This window comes from Sinocyclocheilus rhinocerous, unplaced genomic scaffold (genome assembly GCF_001515625.1).
Source record: "Sinocyclocheilus rhinocerous isolate Xijiao unplaced genomic scaffold, SAMN03320098_v1.1 scaffold1931, whole genome shotgun sequence".
NCBI lineage: Eukaryota > Metazoa > Chordata > Actinopteri > Cypriniformes > Cyprinidae > Sinocyclocheilus > Sinocyclocheilus rhinocerous.
The window spans coordinates 35,477-53,620 of record NW_015662696.1 but is presented as its reverse complement, the minus strand read 5'-3'; the positions used below and the strand labels follow the sequence as shown (position 1 = coordinate 53,620).

The 18,144-nt window shown below is 42.1% G+C and overlaps 3 protein-coding genes across 6 annotated transcripts in view; 1 reads left to right on the top strand and 2 right to left on the bottom strand.

The window, feature by feature from the left end:
• LOC107728247 (matrix metalloproteinase-19-like) overlaps positions 1-348 on the bottom strand; it is a 7,282-nt gene extending 6,934 nt beyond the window's left edge. Inside the window, exons 1-2 of the mRNA XM_016538355.1 lie at positions 292-348; positions 87-175 (exon numbers count right to left, since the gene is read on the bottom strand). Of these exons, the coding sequence (XP_016393841.1) occupies positions 87-175; positions 292-348 (146 nt within the window). The remainder of the gene's footprint in view (positions 1-86; positions 176-291) is intronic.
• A 2,350-nt stretch (positions 349-2,698) lies between these two features.
• pym1 (PYM homolog 1, exon junction complex associated factor) lies at positions 2,699-4,581 on the bottom strand. The gene is made up of 3 exons (XM_016538379.1): positions 4,491-4,581; positions 3,641-3,734; positions 2,699-3,525 (listed from the first exon to the last, which is right to left on the bottom strand). The coding sequence occupies exons 1-3, from the start codon at positions 4,519-4,521 to the stop codon at positions 3,057-3,059; spliced, it is 594 nt and encodes a 197-aa protein (XP_016393865.1). The 5' UTR covers positions 4,522-4,581; the 3' UTR covers positions 2,699-3,056.
• Positions 4,582-8,245: 3,664 nt separating this feature from the next.
• The window catches only part of LOC107728257 (spermatogenesis-associated serine-rich protein 2-like), a 20,508-nt gene continuing 10,609 nt past the window's right edge, over positions 8,246-18,144 (top strand). For 2 of the 4 annotated variants that reach the window (XM_016538370.1, XM_016538369.1), the window contains exons 1-8: positions 8,531-8,665; positions 10,898-10,946; positions 15,284-15,363; positions 15,487-15,595; positions 15,858-15,907; positions 16,022-16,256; positions 16,344-16,523; positions 17,964-18,099. In XM_016538370.1, the coding sequence (XP_016393856.1) occupies positions 10,922-10,946; positions 15,284-15,363; positions 15,487-15,595; positions 15,858-15,907; positions 16,022-16,256; positions 16,344-16,523; positions 17,964-18,099 (815 nt within the window). In that variant the 5' untranslated portion in view covers positions 8,531-8,665; positions 10,898-10,921. Of the gene's footprint in view, positions 8,309-8,530; positions 8,666-9,380; positions 9,406-10,897; positions 10,947-15,283; positions 15,364-15,486; positions 15,596-15,857; positions 15,908-16,021; positions 16,257-16,343; positions 16,524-17,963; positions 18,100-18,144 lie in introns of those variants that run through there. The other 2 variants (XM_016538371.1, XM_016538372.1) reach the window with 2 other exon arrangements.

The window sequence follows — 18,144 nt, the reverse complement described above, 5'->3', positions numbered from 1 at the left end:
TGTGTTTGTGTGAGTGTGTGTGTGTGTGTGAGTGTGTGTGAGTGTGAGTGTGTGTGTGTGTGAGTGTGTTTGTGAGTGTGTGATACCGAAGAGCCTCATTCATTTGCTCTGTTTGAATCCCCTGATGATCAGCGCTGGAGAATGAAGGTAAATAACCGTATCTCTTCAGATAGACCTGAGAGACGCAGACAGACATGAAAACCAGCTTCTACAGCACGACTCTTTATAATAATAATATCTGAAGATGAGTGTTCTCGAACAGAAACAGCCTTACTGATGAGTTCTCCTTACCGTAGCCTCCTTCAGCGCTGCAGGATCCAGAGTGGCACACGCTGACATCAGCGTCATCAGGACCAGGACTCGCATCTCTGCTGGACTGAGATCTGGAGCTCGAAGGCCACAGGAACACGAGCAGCAGCGGGGATCACGTCTCGCATGAGTTCAGTCAGCTCTAGATCTGTTTGTGACTCGTCTGGGCGTGTGTGTCTGGAGTTTAGTTTGGAGGTTTGGTCCAGATCATTGCGGTCAATGGAGCTATGTGAAGTCATGCTGTGCAGAACAAACAAACAAGTGTGTGTGTGTGAGTGTGTGTGTGTGAGAGTGTGTGTGTGTGTGTGTGTGTGTGTGTATGTGTGTGTGTCCAAGAGCAGCACATCACATCACATGTGCTGAATTGTGAGGCCTAAATGTTCCAGCAGGAAATGACATCACACTGCAGGAGTCAGGTGGACGTGGGCTTTAGCATCTGTAAAAGCCGTTAGTGCCCACGAATGACCTTCCTGTCTGGTGACGTCTGTAGATTTAACGAGGCTTCATGATCAAAATCAGACGTTTATTAGGCTGAAATACTTCATTTTGTCTCCGTAATAATATTAACTAGTTAATTTTAAAATCTTTACACTCAAGTGATCTGAAATATATTCAGAACAGATTTGAGTTCCTAGGGGTTCGTTGTCTGTCAGACAGCACAAACAAGCCGATTCTCATGAGAGTTGGGGTTGAGCGAGAGGAAGTGTGAAGTTTATAATTACCACTATAATTAGCCTCGGAGTAGAAGAGTGATTGAGTGTGAGGATTCATGTGTGCGTCCTTCAGTGTTTTAAAACATTCTGCTGATAACGTGTCTCTTGTTGTGTCTCCAGTGTATTTTAAGTTTATAGTTACATTTATAAGATGTTTTTATCCAGACCAACTTAGAAAAGAGGAACAAATCCATTTGTCTAAGAGCCAACAATCCCTCAATGCCAGGTTTATAATCTAGACAACTAGATTAGGAAGCCTGCTGGAAGAGAAATGCAGACATTGGTTTAAGTGTGCTTTGGTTAGTGGTGTGTCAGTTTCGTGTTCAGAGTCACTGTAAGTCAGTCATTAGTAGTTTGATTTCAGTGGGGTAACTGATTCATCTTCTGACCAGTGACGTGGGTTTGGGGGCGGGTCCATCTGTTTGGCTGAGCAATGGAAGACAGAGTGTTTAGGGAAACCTTTCAGGAAATCATCTGTGAATGATCAGTTCTGTTTGGGGGAGCAGAAACAACACACCGCAGCTTTAAAAACAGTGACCTTGATCTCATTCAGCGCTGTTTTCTTTGTCTGTAATTGATCATGTAATCCTGCAGACACTGACCGCTGCTCATCCCTGCACTAGAACATGCCAATCTGTAATGATAAACACATTAAACAGGATTTGACCCCGGCTGTGACCTTTGGTGTCATGTCTGGAGGCTCAAACACTCTCAGAAATGAACTTTTCCTTTAAGCGACGATTCATTGATCTTAAATCGATCTCCAGGGGCATTTTTACCTTCATAAGGGCAATGTTTTCTGACCTTATTAGATATAGTGGTGTGAAAAAGTGTTGGCCTCCTTCCTGATTTCTTTTTTTTTTTATTTTTCACACCACTATATGCATCATCTTTTATCTCACATTCTAACATTTAATCAATAAGTTCAGCTGGAATAAGACGAGGCTACAGGCTGTTACCAGTCAAATGAAGCCAGTGTCAGTAAAATCCCTTTTTGCTCTGCAGAAGAAGCACAGAAGCTGCATTTACACGGCAATTACAATTGCATAAATAATGCTGAGATTAATGCTCCTAAAATAATATTTAAATTACCAAAATAAATGTTTTTCTAAATGACACCTTAAATATGAAACTAAAACTGCAAGTCATTGAGTCATTCATTCGGATCTGAAACAGTTGATTTATTCAGGAACAAGGCATGTGTTTATGAATGGATCACTGAATCATTGATTTGTTTAAAAAAGCGAATTCACTTAGTGACGAAACACCAGTCTGCCGCACAATTTGATTTCGCTTGGAACAATGTTTGTTGGTGAAATAGAGCAAAAACAGACAATATTGACAGCATCACATTTGTGCTGATATTTGAAACAGCATGTTTGCTCATGTGATGTTGATCATATCATATAGAAATATAAGACACAAACTCACACAGGAGCATTTTTGAATTTCAGGTCATTCTAGCTGCATTCTACTGGTCTTCATCACACAGAGTGTGCACGACCAAGGCCTGTTTTTCACGACATGACGGATCATTTCAGCTTCCACATCATTAAAACATCAGTTACTCTCTAGTTACTATATTATGGTAGATGATATGAATCACAGCCCTACTAGTAAAACACCAGTTCAGCTGTTGTCTACACTGTGGATCAGACAGGGACATGAAACAGGAAGACTGTTATGCTATGTTTAATATAACACAATTCTACACATTATTATTTCATGCCATTATGCACTACGGTGGTAAAAAATGATGACAGCATGGATCTGTAGTCCATCAGTCTCTAATCTATGGCAGAGAGTCGCACGGCCCTCCGTCTGGATGACATGATTACAAAGAGTGGGAATCATCTGCGCTCGTGCGGGTTCTGGACGACCCGCATCAAGAGTCCAGAGCGCAAGATGCTGCCACACGTGTCTTCATGATGTATAAAACACAAGAATGAAGTGGTTACAGCTTTGACATACAAACACACACACACCCTGACACGACTGTCAATGGACACGGACACGTCTGATCGACAGCTGGCCTCACAAATAGCCTTCCAGCAGCTTTAGCTCGTCCCGTAAGGCCTGGCCCCGGCCCAGTTTGTCCAGCTGCTCCCTGCTGGGGGTCTTCAGCTCTCCCGAATCCACCTTCTGCTGGAGCTCCTCCACCTGCCGCAGCTTCTTCCGCAGGTTCTTTATCTTCTTGGCATTCTCTGCGGCCGTGGGATCCGCAGCTTCGTGCTCGGCCGTCACCCTCTTCTCCTCCTCCGTGACTTTCATCCGGTCCAGCTCTTTACTCAGGGCCTTCACGTCCTCGGCGGCCTCCTGCGGGGTCTGGCTCTGCTGCTTGCGCTTCTCTTTGCGCTTCATGTTGCGCTTGGCGGTTTTGGAGAGTCCGGCGGCGTCGCTCTGTTTCTGGGCTCCGCTCACAGCCTGAGTCGCGTCCTCGGGGTTCATGCCGGGCGGCAACTCGGGTTTGCTCTTGAAGAACTTCACGTACTTGTTCTCATAGCTGCAGACAGGAGAGAAAGGCGTTAGCCGACAGACAGCGCAGATTCGCACACATGTAGAGTGAAACACAAGCGTCTCATCATGCTGTTCTTCAGTGAACGGTGGGCCGAGCTTACACCGGGACCTCCTCCTGCGGAACGTATCCGTCCTTCACGCGCCGCGGTCTCCTCCACGTGCCGTCTGGACGCTGCGTGGCGGCGATATATTTACCTGAAACGCACACGCATGCTTTACTGACAGAGCAGCTGAGACTGAACACATTATCTGGATATGGCACTAGAAGTCTCTTTGATTTTTGTGAATGTTATGACACACTGAAACTTTTACTTTATTATTGTTTTTATTTTTTGCATACTGAAATTACCTTCCCTTAAGGTTATTATTATTATTATTATTGCTGTTACCCACTCCACTACACTCAATACTAATCATCGCAATCATGTTTTGATGTTATTATCTGCATTATTATTATTAGGCTTTGCGCATCAAGTCAAGTCAGCTTTATTTCTGCAGCGCTTATACAACACAGATTGTGGTCAAAGCAGCTTCACAGAGTCAAACAGGGAAAACGTGTGCTGATGACGCAAGAGCACAATAACAAACAGCTGAAGTCAGTTCTTTGATGATTCAGTGATGTCATCATCCAGTTCAGTTCAGTTCAGACAGTGTCTGTGGAATCAAGGCAACAATGTTGCCAGAAATTGCTCTTTTTTGACGCAAAACTAAATTGCATCACCGCTGCAGCGTTTGTATCTTAGCAGCATAAAACGAGCTCGAGTAAATGAAACACAAATATACAGAAGGAAAACCCCAAGAAGATTCGGATGCTTCATGTGTGTCGCGATCAGCTCGAGTCTCGCCGTTTCTTCAGCCTCGCGCGCACGACGCCACGCATGATCACTAACATACACGGCGATTATAACCCTATCTACGCAGAAATGTGTGTTTGTGTGTGAAATGTTTTACCGGATTCATCTGTCACATAGGGGGTTGCCATCTTTAACAAAGGCTAACTTCCGTTTCCGCTCTGTGTCGCTATCGCGAGACTGCGGGTTTGTTTGTCTCTGGGAAATGTGCGCCGTGATGTTGCCTAGTTACACTGCATCAGTATAATGTAACAAAATAACATCGGTAACACTTTACAATAAGGTTCATTTGTTAACAGTAGTTAACTGCATGAACAATTACGTCTACAACATTTATTGATCTTAGTTAATGTTAATTTCAACATTTACTAATACATTATTAAAATCAAAAGTTGTGCTTGTTAACATTAGTTAATGCACTGTGAACTAACATGAACAAACAATGAATAACTATCTTCATTAACTAACATTAACAAAGATTAATAAATACTTTAACAAATGTATTGTTCATTGTTCGTTCATGTTAGTTAATACATTACCTAATGTTAACAAATGTCACCTTATTTTATAGTGTTACCATAATATCTATAAATATTAGTACTTTATAATGATATTATATTATATTTACACACACAAAAAACTAAACTTTTGTTTAAATCATCTGTAAATTGAAAACAGGAGCCAAACCATTTCATGTTATGGATGTGGAGCTTCTCAGATGTATTAATAATTCTACATATATACATGTTTTTTCTTCATTTCTCTCCCATGGCCATTTAAATATATACTTATATGAGTTCTACACAATTGTCAAACTTTATTTTCTAGATCAGTACAAAACACCTATCAGCTGTTCTTCAAGCTTCACACATCATGTCATTAAAAGTATTTTCATTACACCCATCCTTGTAAATTCCTAACCGCTATTTTATATATATATATAGGAATTATGGATATGATATGAACAAAGTATTTTCAATGTTTTAATTGCTGATACACTGTGAGAGTTGTGTAGAGCGCCCTCTAGCGTTCACATTGGGGTTTGATGCTGCCTTTGGATTGGATCATATGGTTTGGTTTAAACACTTGTGAATGATTACCAAGGGGCAACATGTATATCGAAAATAGCAGAGGACCTAGGACAGATCCTTGTGGCACTCCATATTTTACTGGTGATAGTGGTGTGTGTGTGTGGTTATGGAGTGTATTGGTTCAGTGTATTGGTTATGGAGAAACTATATAATCCAAGGTATAAATGTTAAAAACATTTAATTTGACTACCTAAAAAAGTCAAAGCTGTTTTTTTAGAAGTGACGTGTGGCCAGGTGTGGTGTCCCATTCTCAGAATTTGTGCTCTGCATTTCACCCATCCAAGTGAGCGCACACACACACACACACACACACACTCTCTCTCTCTCTCTCTCTCACACACACACACACATACACGGAGCAGCTGGGGGTTTGACCTGACCCAATCGCAATTCTTTATATGCAAATATTTTATATTCTCTCTGTACATATTGTATGGTTAACTGTTCATTTTCTATGTATCTACATCTCTTCCAGCTAAATATTTTAAAGGTCTAGTCATTATCTTAATCACTTGGTGCCCCAGGGCACTCGCCCAATCCCGGTTTTGGATAATCCGGCCCTGCATACAAGAAACATGAATTGGGACCAAAAAATAAATAAATAAAAATAACACAATAAAACACCATAGAGTGTTGTTGTTAATATATTCCAAATCTTCTGAAGTGATATGATGCTTTGTTTGAGGAACAGTCCCAAAATGAAACCATTGTGTAGATGGGAAATGGCCATTTGGTGCATGCAGTGTTAATGTGTGCTTGATGACAAAACCTGTTGTCTGTGAGACGTTTTGGATGAAAATAATTAGAGAATAGTGCTGCAATATTTATTTATGAAATACAGATGCATAACTTGTACTCAGGGCACAAGACCTAACTAAGACCTCACTGGGCCCCGGGGCTATGAATTACTGCAGGGCCCGCATCACAATAATGATATATATAGCTTAAAATAGGATTTGTATCCAATCAAAATTTTTGATGTATTGCAATTTCATAATTCTTGTTACCAATTCTGATATCACAAAATTAAAAAAAATACTAGCCTGCGTAAAAACAAACGTACTGAAGACAAGTGAACAGTCATGAATTACAATAGAACAAATAAATTAACCTACAAACACTTAAAGCACTGAATAAGAAATATTATATTGTATAAAATGAATAGACAACAAATAGACTGAATGGTCTTCACTGTATAAATTCAATATACATTATTTTACAAAAGCGATTCGGTCAAGCAGTGATTTTCTTTCTAATGTTTAATTTACATTATTGACACAAACAGCAACAGCAGCTATATTAGGCTGCTTTGGAGGAATAGTTCACCCAAAAATTAAAGTTATGTTGTTGTTCTAAACCTGAATGAGTTTCATTCTGCTGTTGAATGCAAACGTATATATTTGGAACAATACTGGTAACCAAACAGTGTCTGTGCCCCATGACTTCCACAGTATGGAGAAACAACACTACTGGAGTCAACAGCGACCAGAAACTTTCTAGTGGTTACGAATATTCTTCAAAATATCTTATTTTATGTTGAGAACAAAGAAATTCGTACAGGTTCAGAACAACTTGAAACTGAGTAAATTGTGATAGTATTTTAATTTCTGGGTGAATATCCCTTTAAAATCTCATCATATAATGCCAGGATCTCATAATAGCCAGCTAGTGCACATGCTTTATCTTTAGCTATTAACGTTTATTTAAGACACAAATGACTGTGTTGACGAGGAGACAGGCATTTTCACACATAACTAACTATGTGTGTTCGAATGTTTAAACACAATGCGCGAAAAATAACTCTTAGTTTAGTCAGGCGCTGTACGAGCAAATGAATTCTGCCACTGCTTAATGTCCCTGAACAGTTAAATTAGTTTTAAACCACAATGCTTAAGTTTAAATGAAAAGCTTACATCATGACGCGCAAAATTAATTTCTCAACCCATCAGCGAATATACAAGGCCTATAGAGTTTGTTCAAACACAAAAAGCACTATACATCTATCAAGTTAATAATCAAACTAACCTAAATCTGTGAGGATAATGTGTTTTTATCTGCTCATGTGTCCGGTCCATCTGCGGTTCACATCTCCCTCTCCATCATCAGCTTTAGTCAAATAAACTAGCTGTGTGTGTTTTAGTGACTCACTCATGTTTTCCACTCTCTCCTCATTTTTTTCTCTCACTATTTTAATTTTTTTGGTATTGGTATTTTTACTAATCAAAGATTGCTCTTTGCATGACCGTTTCTAGATTACAGCAGAATGAAGTGAAGAGAGCTGAATGCAGACATTAGGCGCAGCGATCACCTGATAGATAGGGTGCGTTTGTTCAAAAGTAAAATATATAATAAATGGATTTGATTGGTAAACCAAATTCAAATGTGACGTTTTAATCTCTAATGGTAATGCATGGAATTTACGGAAAACTCCACAAAATAATAGCGCTAATGTGAGGGTCATGGTGTGTACCGATGTCCGTCAAGCTACTCCTCAGCCAATCACGGGCCCCCTCCTTGCTCGGGCCCCGGGGCTTCAGCCCCCTCTAGCCCAGAGGTTAATGCGGCCCTGGCTGTACTATCACTGCTGCATCATCAATAATGAAAACCCACACAAAAATCATATTCTGTTTTTCAGGACAAAAGACTGTTCTGTTCACTTGCTCTCATCACCCGTCAGCTTTCCCGCGTTCACATCACTTCCGGTTCAGGCCTGAGGATGCTGAGCAGCAGAGGAACTAACCTGGTCAGGTTTACCCTAACCTCGACTCAACAGAGCTGTTCATTCATGACATCAGATTTAGGATGGGTTCGAGACTAGCTGTTTGCAGTAAGACTGTGGTTAACAATACTTCATAAGACTTTCAAGTGTTGCTCTACAACATGAATTGAATTCTGAACAGTTTTTGGAATCGTTCTGCACGAGGCCCTTCAGCTCATAAAAGTTCCTTCTGCACGCGCGTTTCCCATTTGTTACATATTTGAACTTTTAATGAACTGTGTTCTCTGTGGCTCAGCCGCCGCGCGTGCGGATATAAAGCAGGGCGGAAGTGAGGGGCGCGCGCTGGTCGAGCGGAAGTGACGCGTGGGCCGGCTGAAAGAAAAGACAGACGTTCGCGCACAAGCGATCGCGCAATAGTCAAATAAAAGAGCGAACGCTGCGCCGCGGATTCCTGCTGGTCTTCAGGTAAGACGCTCCGCTCCGTGGCTCTCGTGATTCCCCGTGAACGCGGCTGCGCGCGTGATGCTAACGCGAACAAAAACACTCGGCGGCGCGTTTGCAGCGGCGAGAGTCGTGTGTTAAATCTCGTGCTTTGTACGGTTGTTTTCATCCGTGCGTCGTTTTGTGTGCGTTGCTCTCGGTTAGCATACATTAGCTCCGCGGCTAGCGGAGGCGTTGCTAAGATACTGCCACATAGCAGCGCGCCGCAGTGTGATTGATATCATAAACGCTTGCCTCGTTTCACGCGCGTTATTATTAACTCGTTCGGGAGCGAATCACGGATCTCTGAGCGTCGCGGCATAAACGCACCCAGATTCAGGACTACATCGCCATCACTCGCAGCAGTCAAACGCGTCTCGAAGCGCGCTGGATGAGTGTTTTGACGCGTGTCAGTCATTAGCGCGCGTCACGTGCGCAGTGCCACATCAGCGCGGTTCCTGCCGGGATTCGGTTCGCTTCCTGTCCCGGTGGCCCACTTCCAGACGGGAACACAGCGGCGCTTTGTCCGGCTCCAGTTCAGCCTCTTTTCTTCTCACCTTTTCATCGCGCAGCTCGTGTTACGCGTCTTATCGCCGCATGATCCGCGGAACCGGCTGAGCAGGAACTCTGAGCGGATGGATCCGGTTCCGAGGCGCGGAGCGGCGATTCACCGCTGGAATATTCCGGTTGCATAACAGATGCGAGCGCCGCGCGCCTCCTCTTGGGTAAACAGCTGCTCGGTGTTCCGGTCAGGTTAAATATAGCCCGTGAATGCGGCTTTACCTGTTTGACGGCGCACAGGTGCGCGATGTGCCGACGCCCGCGTGACGTTCCGGTGCGTTCCGCCGGCGGGGAACGGGTGTGTGTGTGTGTGTGTGTGTGCGTGCGTGCGTCAGTCCGAGCGCGTACGTGTTTGTATGGTTTAAGTTTCTTTTTCCTGAGAGCGAGTCTGTGGTTATTGGGCTCATAAAGAGGCGGAACGCGCGCGGCTCTCGGGAACAACGGATCCGGCTCCACTGAGGTGCTCGCTGTGATTCAGGCAGATGTGTTTTCTGTGACGGGCTTTACAAGAGCAAACGGAATGAAAGCGCACTTCAGTTTCTTACGGATTCATCAGGTCGTTTCAGTTCGGCCGTGTTCGGTTGTGTTCGGTTCTCTCCGGCGTATGTTTTGCAGCAGGGAGAGAGAGAGAGAGGATCGAGGCCAAGTGTAGATGTGGAGGTCAGTCCTCGCGTGACAGACAGCAGCGCAGAAAGAGACGCAGATCACTGCTGGCCTGCAGGAGTAATAATTAATTATTACACTCAGTCATTAATGATGCTGGAGTGAGAGTTAAAGTGGTGCTGCTGGGCTCTTAATCTCTGAGAATGGGCAACAGCTTTGCATCTGGATACTTTAGCTCGGGCGAGGGCCCTGTGTCTCCTCTGGTTACCCGTTGGTGGCAAGATTTCTCAGCTGCTCCGAGCATCATCGCCTTTAGTGTATAATGTTGTAAATTAGGCTTGGTTGGATTAACCAAACAAATGCAAGGTATTATAAAGTTTGCACTGCAAAGGCGGCACAGAAGCGCTTCTGAAGTGGCATTTAGGCATCTTTACACAGACTCAGAGGTGGCTTATGTATTCACGGTAATTCCCGCTGTATGCTCGACGCTAGGGCTGAGCTGGGTCTGAGCAGGCATAATGTCATCTGGCTTTAATGCAGCATTGTGTATTTACACTGAATTTTGTGCAGCCTTAACTTGGTTGTGTAAAGATGCAATTAGTGATTAAAATCGTTCTTCCTTTAGCTGCCATAACAACTAGAATGTAACTTGAAATAAAATGTTGGGTAATATTTTTTAAAAATCTTAAATGTGTATATGTATGCGAATGTATATATATTTTTAATTTCTAAAGGAAAGGCTGGTTCTTCAGTGACATTTCACACAGTTTCTCTTCTTGTGTGATAGAGATAAACCATCTTTAGTAACCATCGCTTCACTTCTGGGCTCTTTAATGAGCGACTAACGCAAATACTGACTAAATGTCCGTCGGCGTTACCGTCTCACCACCGTATGTTTCCATGAGCTTCAGTGATATTCAGTCAGCATCATTTTACATAAGTGCCTTTCTCTCCATCTCAGTGTTCATGTTTTGAGATTTGAAGTGTTTTAAGTAATTACAGTCTTGATTACAATGGCAGGTGTTAAACTCCAGATATTTTCTGTTCCTGCAGAATTGCGACTGACTGAGGAGGAGGATGGCGAGGAAGAGCGGTTATAAAGGTGAGCGATCTCCAAATACGATTCGGTTCATATGGCATCAGTAATACTGAGTATCAGTTAGGGATGCACCGATACCACTTTTTCCAGTACTCGCCCGATACCGATACCAGTATCGGTATCGGTGCATCCCTAGTATCAGTAATATTATCTCAATACTTATTCTGATGACGTAAACGTAGGGAATGTCTCGTATGTTGCGATAATGCTAAAAGTTTAGACATCATGCCAGTTTCACTGCTCTTTAGTGTCTGGAGGGCAGCTGCTTGTGTTTGTGTGAACAGATAATCTGTCGTATCGGTGAAATGGCACGAGTGATTATAAAGGCAGCGCTCTTTGCTCACTGTTTATAACCCACTCACAGTTTGAATAAGTTATATTTTTCATTGCACTAGATACACACTGCTACGTTTGGCAGCCGTATTAAATTCAGGATTTAAGAACCGGACAGAAAAATCAGATTCAGAACATCATGGTAGATCTGGGCGTTTCTGTTCTTCACGTTTCTTTGTTTTACAGTGAACTTTGTTGTTGGAACAACTTGAACTGCTTTTGCACTTTTTCTGTAATTTAATTCATTTGTTTTTAAATATTTTATGTTTAAATAAGTACTTTACAAAGTTCTGTCTGAGTCATGAGTTGTTCCTGAGCAAATGCTTTCATGGCAGTGACCGAGTAATTTAAGTAGTTTTGTTACATTTGAGACTTTGATTCTGTCGTTAGAAACCTGAGAACACGAAAGCGGCGTTAGCATCGTTTGTGTTCGTAGTTTGAGGTCTGTTTCTGAAGCAGAAGTGCTCTGCTGTTCAGTGCGACTCTTCATCTGAACGCTCCAGGACTGCTGATCTTTGGGCTTTTAGTCTTTGGTAGAAGCACAAATCATGTCAAAGACCAGACTACTTTTGATGAAACGTTTCTTTAACGCTTCTGGTGCAGTTGAGTCGCTCTGTCCGCAGTCTCTGGTTTAGTTTGGCAAATGAAATCTTTGCGTTTTCATGACTTTGCAAATCGCTGAGCTCTGATCGAGGAGCTGGAAGCAGCAGAACACTCTGTAAACTGAGCATCTTCAGCAGGCTTTGACCCGATTAAACCGCTCCTCGCTGCGTCGCGTGTCTTTATGGCTGATATTTCTGACATCTCGTCAGTTTCACCGCTCGAGAGCTTGAGAAATGTTGCTCGAGGGAGATCCACGCACAGACGCTTTCCCGCGACGGAGAACTATTGTGAGTTAACCTGGAGTAATGGAAACTAGTACGGCTGCACAATTAATTTAATTTCTAATCATGATTACAATTACAGATGCCACAATTATGTAAAGGCACAAGAGTCCACTTAAATTATTCTGCACTTAAGATGTTTTTTTCCTTTCTACAGGTTAAGTTTTTTTTCTCCATTGTTTTAGTTTTAGTATAACATAACACCATGCATATTTTACTTTTTTTATTTAAAGAAGAAACCAAATCAATGTATAGTTGATATTTGAGGCATAGTTCTATAGAAAAGCAATACGTTTTTCAGGAAGAGTGTTTTCAGCTTGTTTATTTTCATATTAAATATGGCATGCAGTTGCTTCAAACAATGATATAAAGCTATTCAAGACATCATTCAATGTTAATTGTGATAATCGTAATTATTAATCACAATTACAATGGAATAATTGACATCTATGGTTTTTGTCATTATGGTGCAGCCGTGGAAAGTAGATAGCGTAGTTTGGATAAATCCAGTCTAAGTGACGTACAGTACACAGATTCCTGTGAGAATTAACATGAAAATCTGCTCTGCTAACATCTGCTGATAGTAAACCTGCGGTCGGTTATCTGGTTATCTTGCAGATCGGCTGGGGCTTCAGTCAGAATCTGTTCTTTATCAGACGCCTCACCTGTACCATGTGACCGGAAGTTCAGACGGGATGTTCATGTGTAGTTTGAGGGCTCATGGGTAACGATCATCCTTTAGTCACTGATCTGGGAACTGCTGTCAGATCACGTCCTTTCTGCTGTGAGATGATGTGACGTCGTGAAGAGAGATTGGGCAGGAATGTTCTGGTAGATTCGTTCTGAATGAAGAGAGATGATGGCCCTTACCAAGCAATCTCTCAGTATAACACCTGCACAAGCCGTCTAATATTCACGGATTGATTGTGTATTTTATTTTTCTGGTTTCGTAAAGCACAGACAGAAATGCACTTTTAAGCGCTGCTGGATGAGGGACAGAAGTCACATTTGTCTGAGAGTTTAGTGTTTGATTACATTCTGTCCAGCGCTGCTCTTGAAGCATGATATCGCCTCACTGAAGCATGAATTATGGGAAACCGTAAGCATTTGCCACTTCAGACAGACTGCAATTCAGATCGATGTGCTGGTTTGCTCTAAAAATATATACTATGAGGGTCATTATGGTAATTCTGACTCCCTGTACAGTTAGAGATGGAAAGGACAAACATACTGGAAATTAGGAGTGGGGGGGGAATCGATACAGCATAGTAGCGCGATATTTTCCGCGGCAATACTGTATCGATACACTATCGATACACGGACGCCAAGTGTCAATCTTTTATTATACTATTTGGTAGAATAATAAAATCATTTTCTTTAAAAGCCACTAGATGGTGGTGTTGAGTTTTTTTTTTTTTCTGGTGAGGTCAGCTGGGTCACCTTCAGCATGCAGTAAGTTAGTAAAATAAAGAGGGCGGCATCGTGGAAAGCTATCAGGAAAGCCCCGTCCTTGTTTAAATCGGATGTATGGACTTACTTCGGATTTGTAAACAAGGAGGGGATGTAAGTAAGGATGCACCGAAAATATAGGCTACATATTATTATTATTATTATTATTATTATTATAATAATATATGTTGCGTCACGCCCCGCCCGGCAGTGTTCAGCGCCCACGTTTCACTCCTCGTCACTGCGCGGTTTGACGCTCCGCTCAGTATTCCGAGCTATGAGTGTGTGTTCCGCTCGTGTACCGCTCATGCTCACCGGAAAAGCAAAGTCAGCTCAAATAACGCGCTGACAGGAAATTAATGTTAGTTAATGTATTAACTATCATGAACGAACAATGAACAGTACATTTATTACAGTATTCATCTTTTTTTAATGTTAGTTTTTTTTTTTAATTCAGTATCATTAAAATTTAGTTGCATTTAAAAAGTCTTACAAAATTACTTTATATTATATAATAAATAATCATTACAAAGAATAGAAAGCTAGTGTTTTTGTTTTTTGTTGTTTTGTTTTTTTTTAAATAAAAAAATAAAAAAAGATAAATATAAAGTAGAATTAAAATAGAATAGAGAGTGCTAGAGTTAGAGGGTCAAATAAAGGTGGAACAGATGTGTTTTTAGTCGTTTCTTGAAGATGGTTAAGGACTCAGCTGCTCGGATTGATTTGGGCAGGTCATTCCACCAGGAGGGAACAGTTAATGTAGAAGTCTGTGAAAGTGATTTTGAGCCTCTTTGGGATGAACAATAAAGCGATGTTCACTTGCAGAATGCAAGCTTCTAGAGGCACATAACTCTGAAAAAATGAATTTAGGTAAATGGGTGCAGAAGCCAGTGGTGGTTTTGTAGGCAAACATTAATGCCTTGAATTTAATGCGAATAAATTGCAATATATCGCAGAATATCGCAATATATTTAAAACCGCAATAATATTGTATTGTGACACAAGTATCGTGATAATATCGTATCATGAGGCCTCTGGTGATTCCCACCCCTACTGGAAATGAATGTAAAAATAAACTAAACAACAAATAAAGATATGAAGATAAATCAGACGTAACGTCAGGCGGTGTGGAGCGATAAGAGAACGTTTGAGTGCTTCATTTGTCTCAGTGCGGTTCTGATTTCTGCAAACATATAATAGAGAGTTTGACCTTCAGTAACGATCACGTCTGTTGCTTAATTAGTGGTCTGCATTACTACAAACTGGGAAACAAACCATACAGTGGATGCGTACTGTAATACTGCTCTAAACGGAGTCATGTTTTTATTTTGTGCCTGAAAGTTAAGCTATTAGACCGCTTTAAAGTGGAATTGTGATTATATTTGCCTCTGTTCTAGTTTTACTGCTAGTGGAATTGAGGAGAGCTGTTTCTAAAGACTTCATTTAGTGTGCTAGTTTTTCTGAATGTAATAACCGATCCTGAAATGAGGTCTGTGCGATCGTTCCCCGTTCTGCTGCTGTCTCTCTCTGGCTCTTCTCTTGACCTACATATTTTTGGAGAAAAGCTTTAACCGAGATCCTCTGCCAAGACTTTCTGCGCTGTTGAAGTCAAGCTGCGTTTCAGAACTGAACACGTGGAAATCTCTCAGTCTCTCCTCCCTCCTCTTTCTCCAGATGTGTCAGGAGTGGTGTTCGACACGCACTCGAAAATGGTCATGTCTCAAGGAGGATCGTTCGAGAAGATGAAGGAAAAGGTACACATGGCTTTTCTTCCGTTGTCTGGCTGTTAATGATGGTGCTGTGCTCTTTATGTCAGTGTTTTTACTCTTTCCTGTGAATCTCGGGCTCGACTCACTCAATGTTTCTGCTCTCGTCAGATAAACGCCGTGCGAGCCGTGGTTCCCAACAAGAGCAATAATGAGATCGCTCTGGTGCTGCAGCACTTCGAGAACAGCGTGGATCGAGCGGTGCAGGCGTTTGTGGAAGGTACAAACACACACAGACACTTTTAAAAAGGTTTTTAACCGCGTAAATCCAAATTTTTAGGTTTTTAGTTAAATGAAACTGAAACATCTTATTTAGTTTTACTTTTAATGAACTAAACCATGAATATAGCCATAGAAGCTGGCAAAGAAAAGGGAAAGAAACAAACACACACCCAGTGCCCTCAAGCAGGTCTCATAGGAGGCAGTGTGTGTGTCCCGTGTGTGACGCGACTGTAACCTCGGGGTGTGTGTGTGTGTGTCAGGCGGGGCCGTGGAGATCCTGAAGGAGTGGAATGTCACTGGGAAAAAGAAGGTGAGGGAACAAGCTTCACCAAACATGCAGTTTAAATGTGTGTCTGTGACCCGAGTTGAGTAATGAATGTTTTAAAGGTTTAACTGTTGCTTGCGTTCGCTCTGTCGCTCACAGCCCAAGAAGAAAAAGAAGCCGAAAGCACAAACAGACGTTCCCGCAGACTCGACTCCTGCTGAATCGACTCCGGACGCTGAGTGTCAGGAAGCTGTTAATGGTTTCCATGCCAACGGTTCAGCAGCGGCTGATGGTGATTCGCTGGATTCTCTGAGCGAGCAGCTGGACTCCGCCTCCCTGGACGCTGCGGAGCTCGACTTGGAAACTGCTGCCCCTGAGGTTTCAGCGGCCACAGGTGTGTTTGAGGAGAGCAGGTGATGCCCTTCAGGTGTTTGAGCGGTGATTAGGGGGTTTAACTCCGCCCTTCTTTCCTCTGCTGCAGATGGAGGCGTGGCGTCCACATCAAACCCCGCCCCTCAGCCCAGCACCAATAACGGAGAGCGACAGAACCATCACAGAACCAGTAACAAGTCTCAAGCCAAGCCTGTTTCCAGCTCCCATAATCCCTCTGCGCCCGTTCTGTCCAGCGACACACAGCGAGGTCCTGCCGGCAGAAAGATGGGTAAGAGTTTCTGTATCGTCATGAGACTGATCGGTCTGCGTTCGTCTCCCTGTCTGCTTCACACACGAACGAAGACTAAATGACCGTCTGTGTGGCACGGAGTAGAGGTCTTCCAGCCGTTTCATTGGCTGCTTAAATAAAAGGAAAGTTAAACTTATGTGACCGTGGGTTAGGGTTAGCGTGATCGGCCTGTTATTCATGTTACAATAAACAAAAATACTATTTTAATGTTTGATTCTTTGAGGAAAGTCATGATTGCAAATTTACTTTGTACTTGAAATTGTATTTTTTTTCTATTGTAAATGAAAACGTTTTTCGGTTTATCAGAACTCAAGTAAAATACAGATACCCCAAAATAATGCTCAAGAAAAATAGTGAAGTACTGTTATTAAAATATTTTACATTGAATTTCACGTCAGCAATCGCACGGACCACAGGAGAGCCGACAGAAACATCAGTACAGAGAGTCTGAGCTTCCTGAGATCGGTTCTTGTTTTAATCAAACTCACTTCATTTTGATCAATTTCTCAGAAAACAAGATCATGTATAACTGTGTCTTGATTTAAGAATCTTTAGACATTTGCACTGCAAACAGGACAAAAATACTGAGGAAGAACAGCACTTTTTGCAGTGTACAGGAGAAGTTATCATTTGTATTGTCAGACTTTGAAGTGTTGCAAAGACAAGACATTTACATTTAGAGACCTTATTGACTAATTGATTTTCATTCAATTTATTCCTTAAATTGTCTTCACTTGGTCTTAAATGGTCTTGAATCTACCTTCATAAAACCTGCAGAGACGCTGGAGTGTTAAATTTAAAGTGAAAAACCTGCTGTGAGAGAGACTGTTGTGTAGCTGGAGTCAAGTTAATGTAAAGCATTCATTTCATAATCTTTATAATTGTTCAGATGAGTGACTTTACGTTTGCATGACTGAAAGCTGTTTGACCTCGTCTACTGTTTATTTTAACGCTGCCGCTTGTTTTTACAAGGGATTGAAGCTTAAATTTATAAGCTATATTAAGATTAAAGGATTACTTCTCACTGTCATTGTGTGCCTTTTAATCTGTACTGTAAAAGTGAATGGAAAATGAGAGCAACGTTATCCTTTTTTGTTCCAGGGAAAGTCATGCGTTTCACATAAATGCTCCTTAAGTACTGCGGTGAATTAGGATTGACAGAAAAAGACACATATTTTACATCACATTACAGTACATCGCATTGTCGTCATCATCATGAGGCTTTTGAACACTGGTGAAGGAGGAACACTGCTTTCAAGAGATGTACATTAGTGAAAAGTGTGTCCAAACCTCTGACTGGTCCCAGATGTTTAATTCTGTGCGGGAGCCGATGGCTGGAGGTTTTGGGGCTCATGCGCTGTTAAAAGTGCTTGTGTGTTTACGAGACGCTTTGTGGAGATCTAGTGTTTGTTTTCTCAGGGCCTAACGTCGATCGCTCCGTGAAGGACCTGCAGCGATGTGCAGCGTCACTGTCCCGCTATAGAGTCGTGGTGAGAGACGAGATGGACTCCTCTATCAAGAGCATGAAGCAGACGTTTGCTGAGCTGCAGAGCTGGTAACACTCACTCACACACACACACACACTCACTCACTCACTCAC

Excerpts from the sequence above, each read along its gene's own strand:
- pym1 (XM_016538379.1), bottom strand. The coding sequence starts at position 4,521 with ATGGCAACCCCCTATGTGACAGATGAATCCG. Across the intron at positions 3,735-4,490 it reads CTATGTGACAGATGAATCCG|GTAAATATATCGCCGCCACG; the intron begins GTAAAACATTTC and ends TGTGCGTTTCAG. Across the intron at positions 3,526-3,640 it reads CCGCAGGAGGAGGTCCCGGT|CTATGAGAACAAGTACGTGA; the intron begins GTAAGCTCGGCC and ends TCCTGTCTGCAG.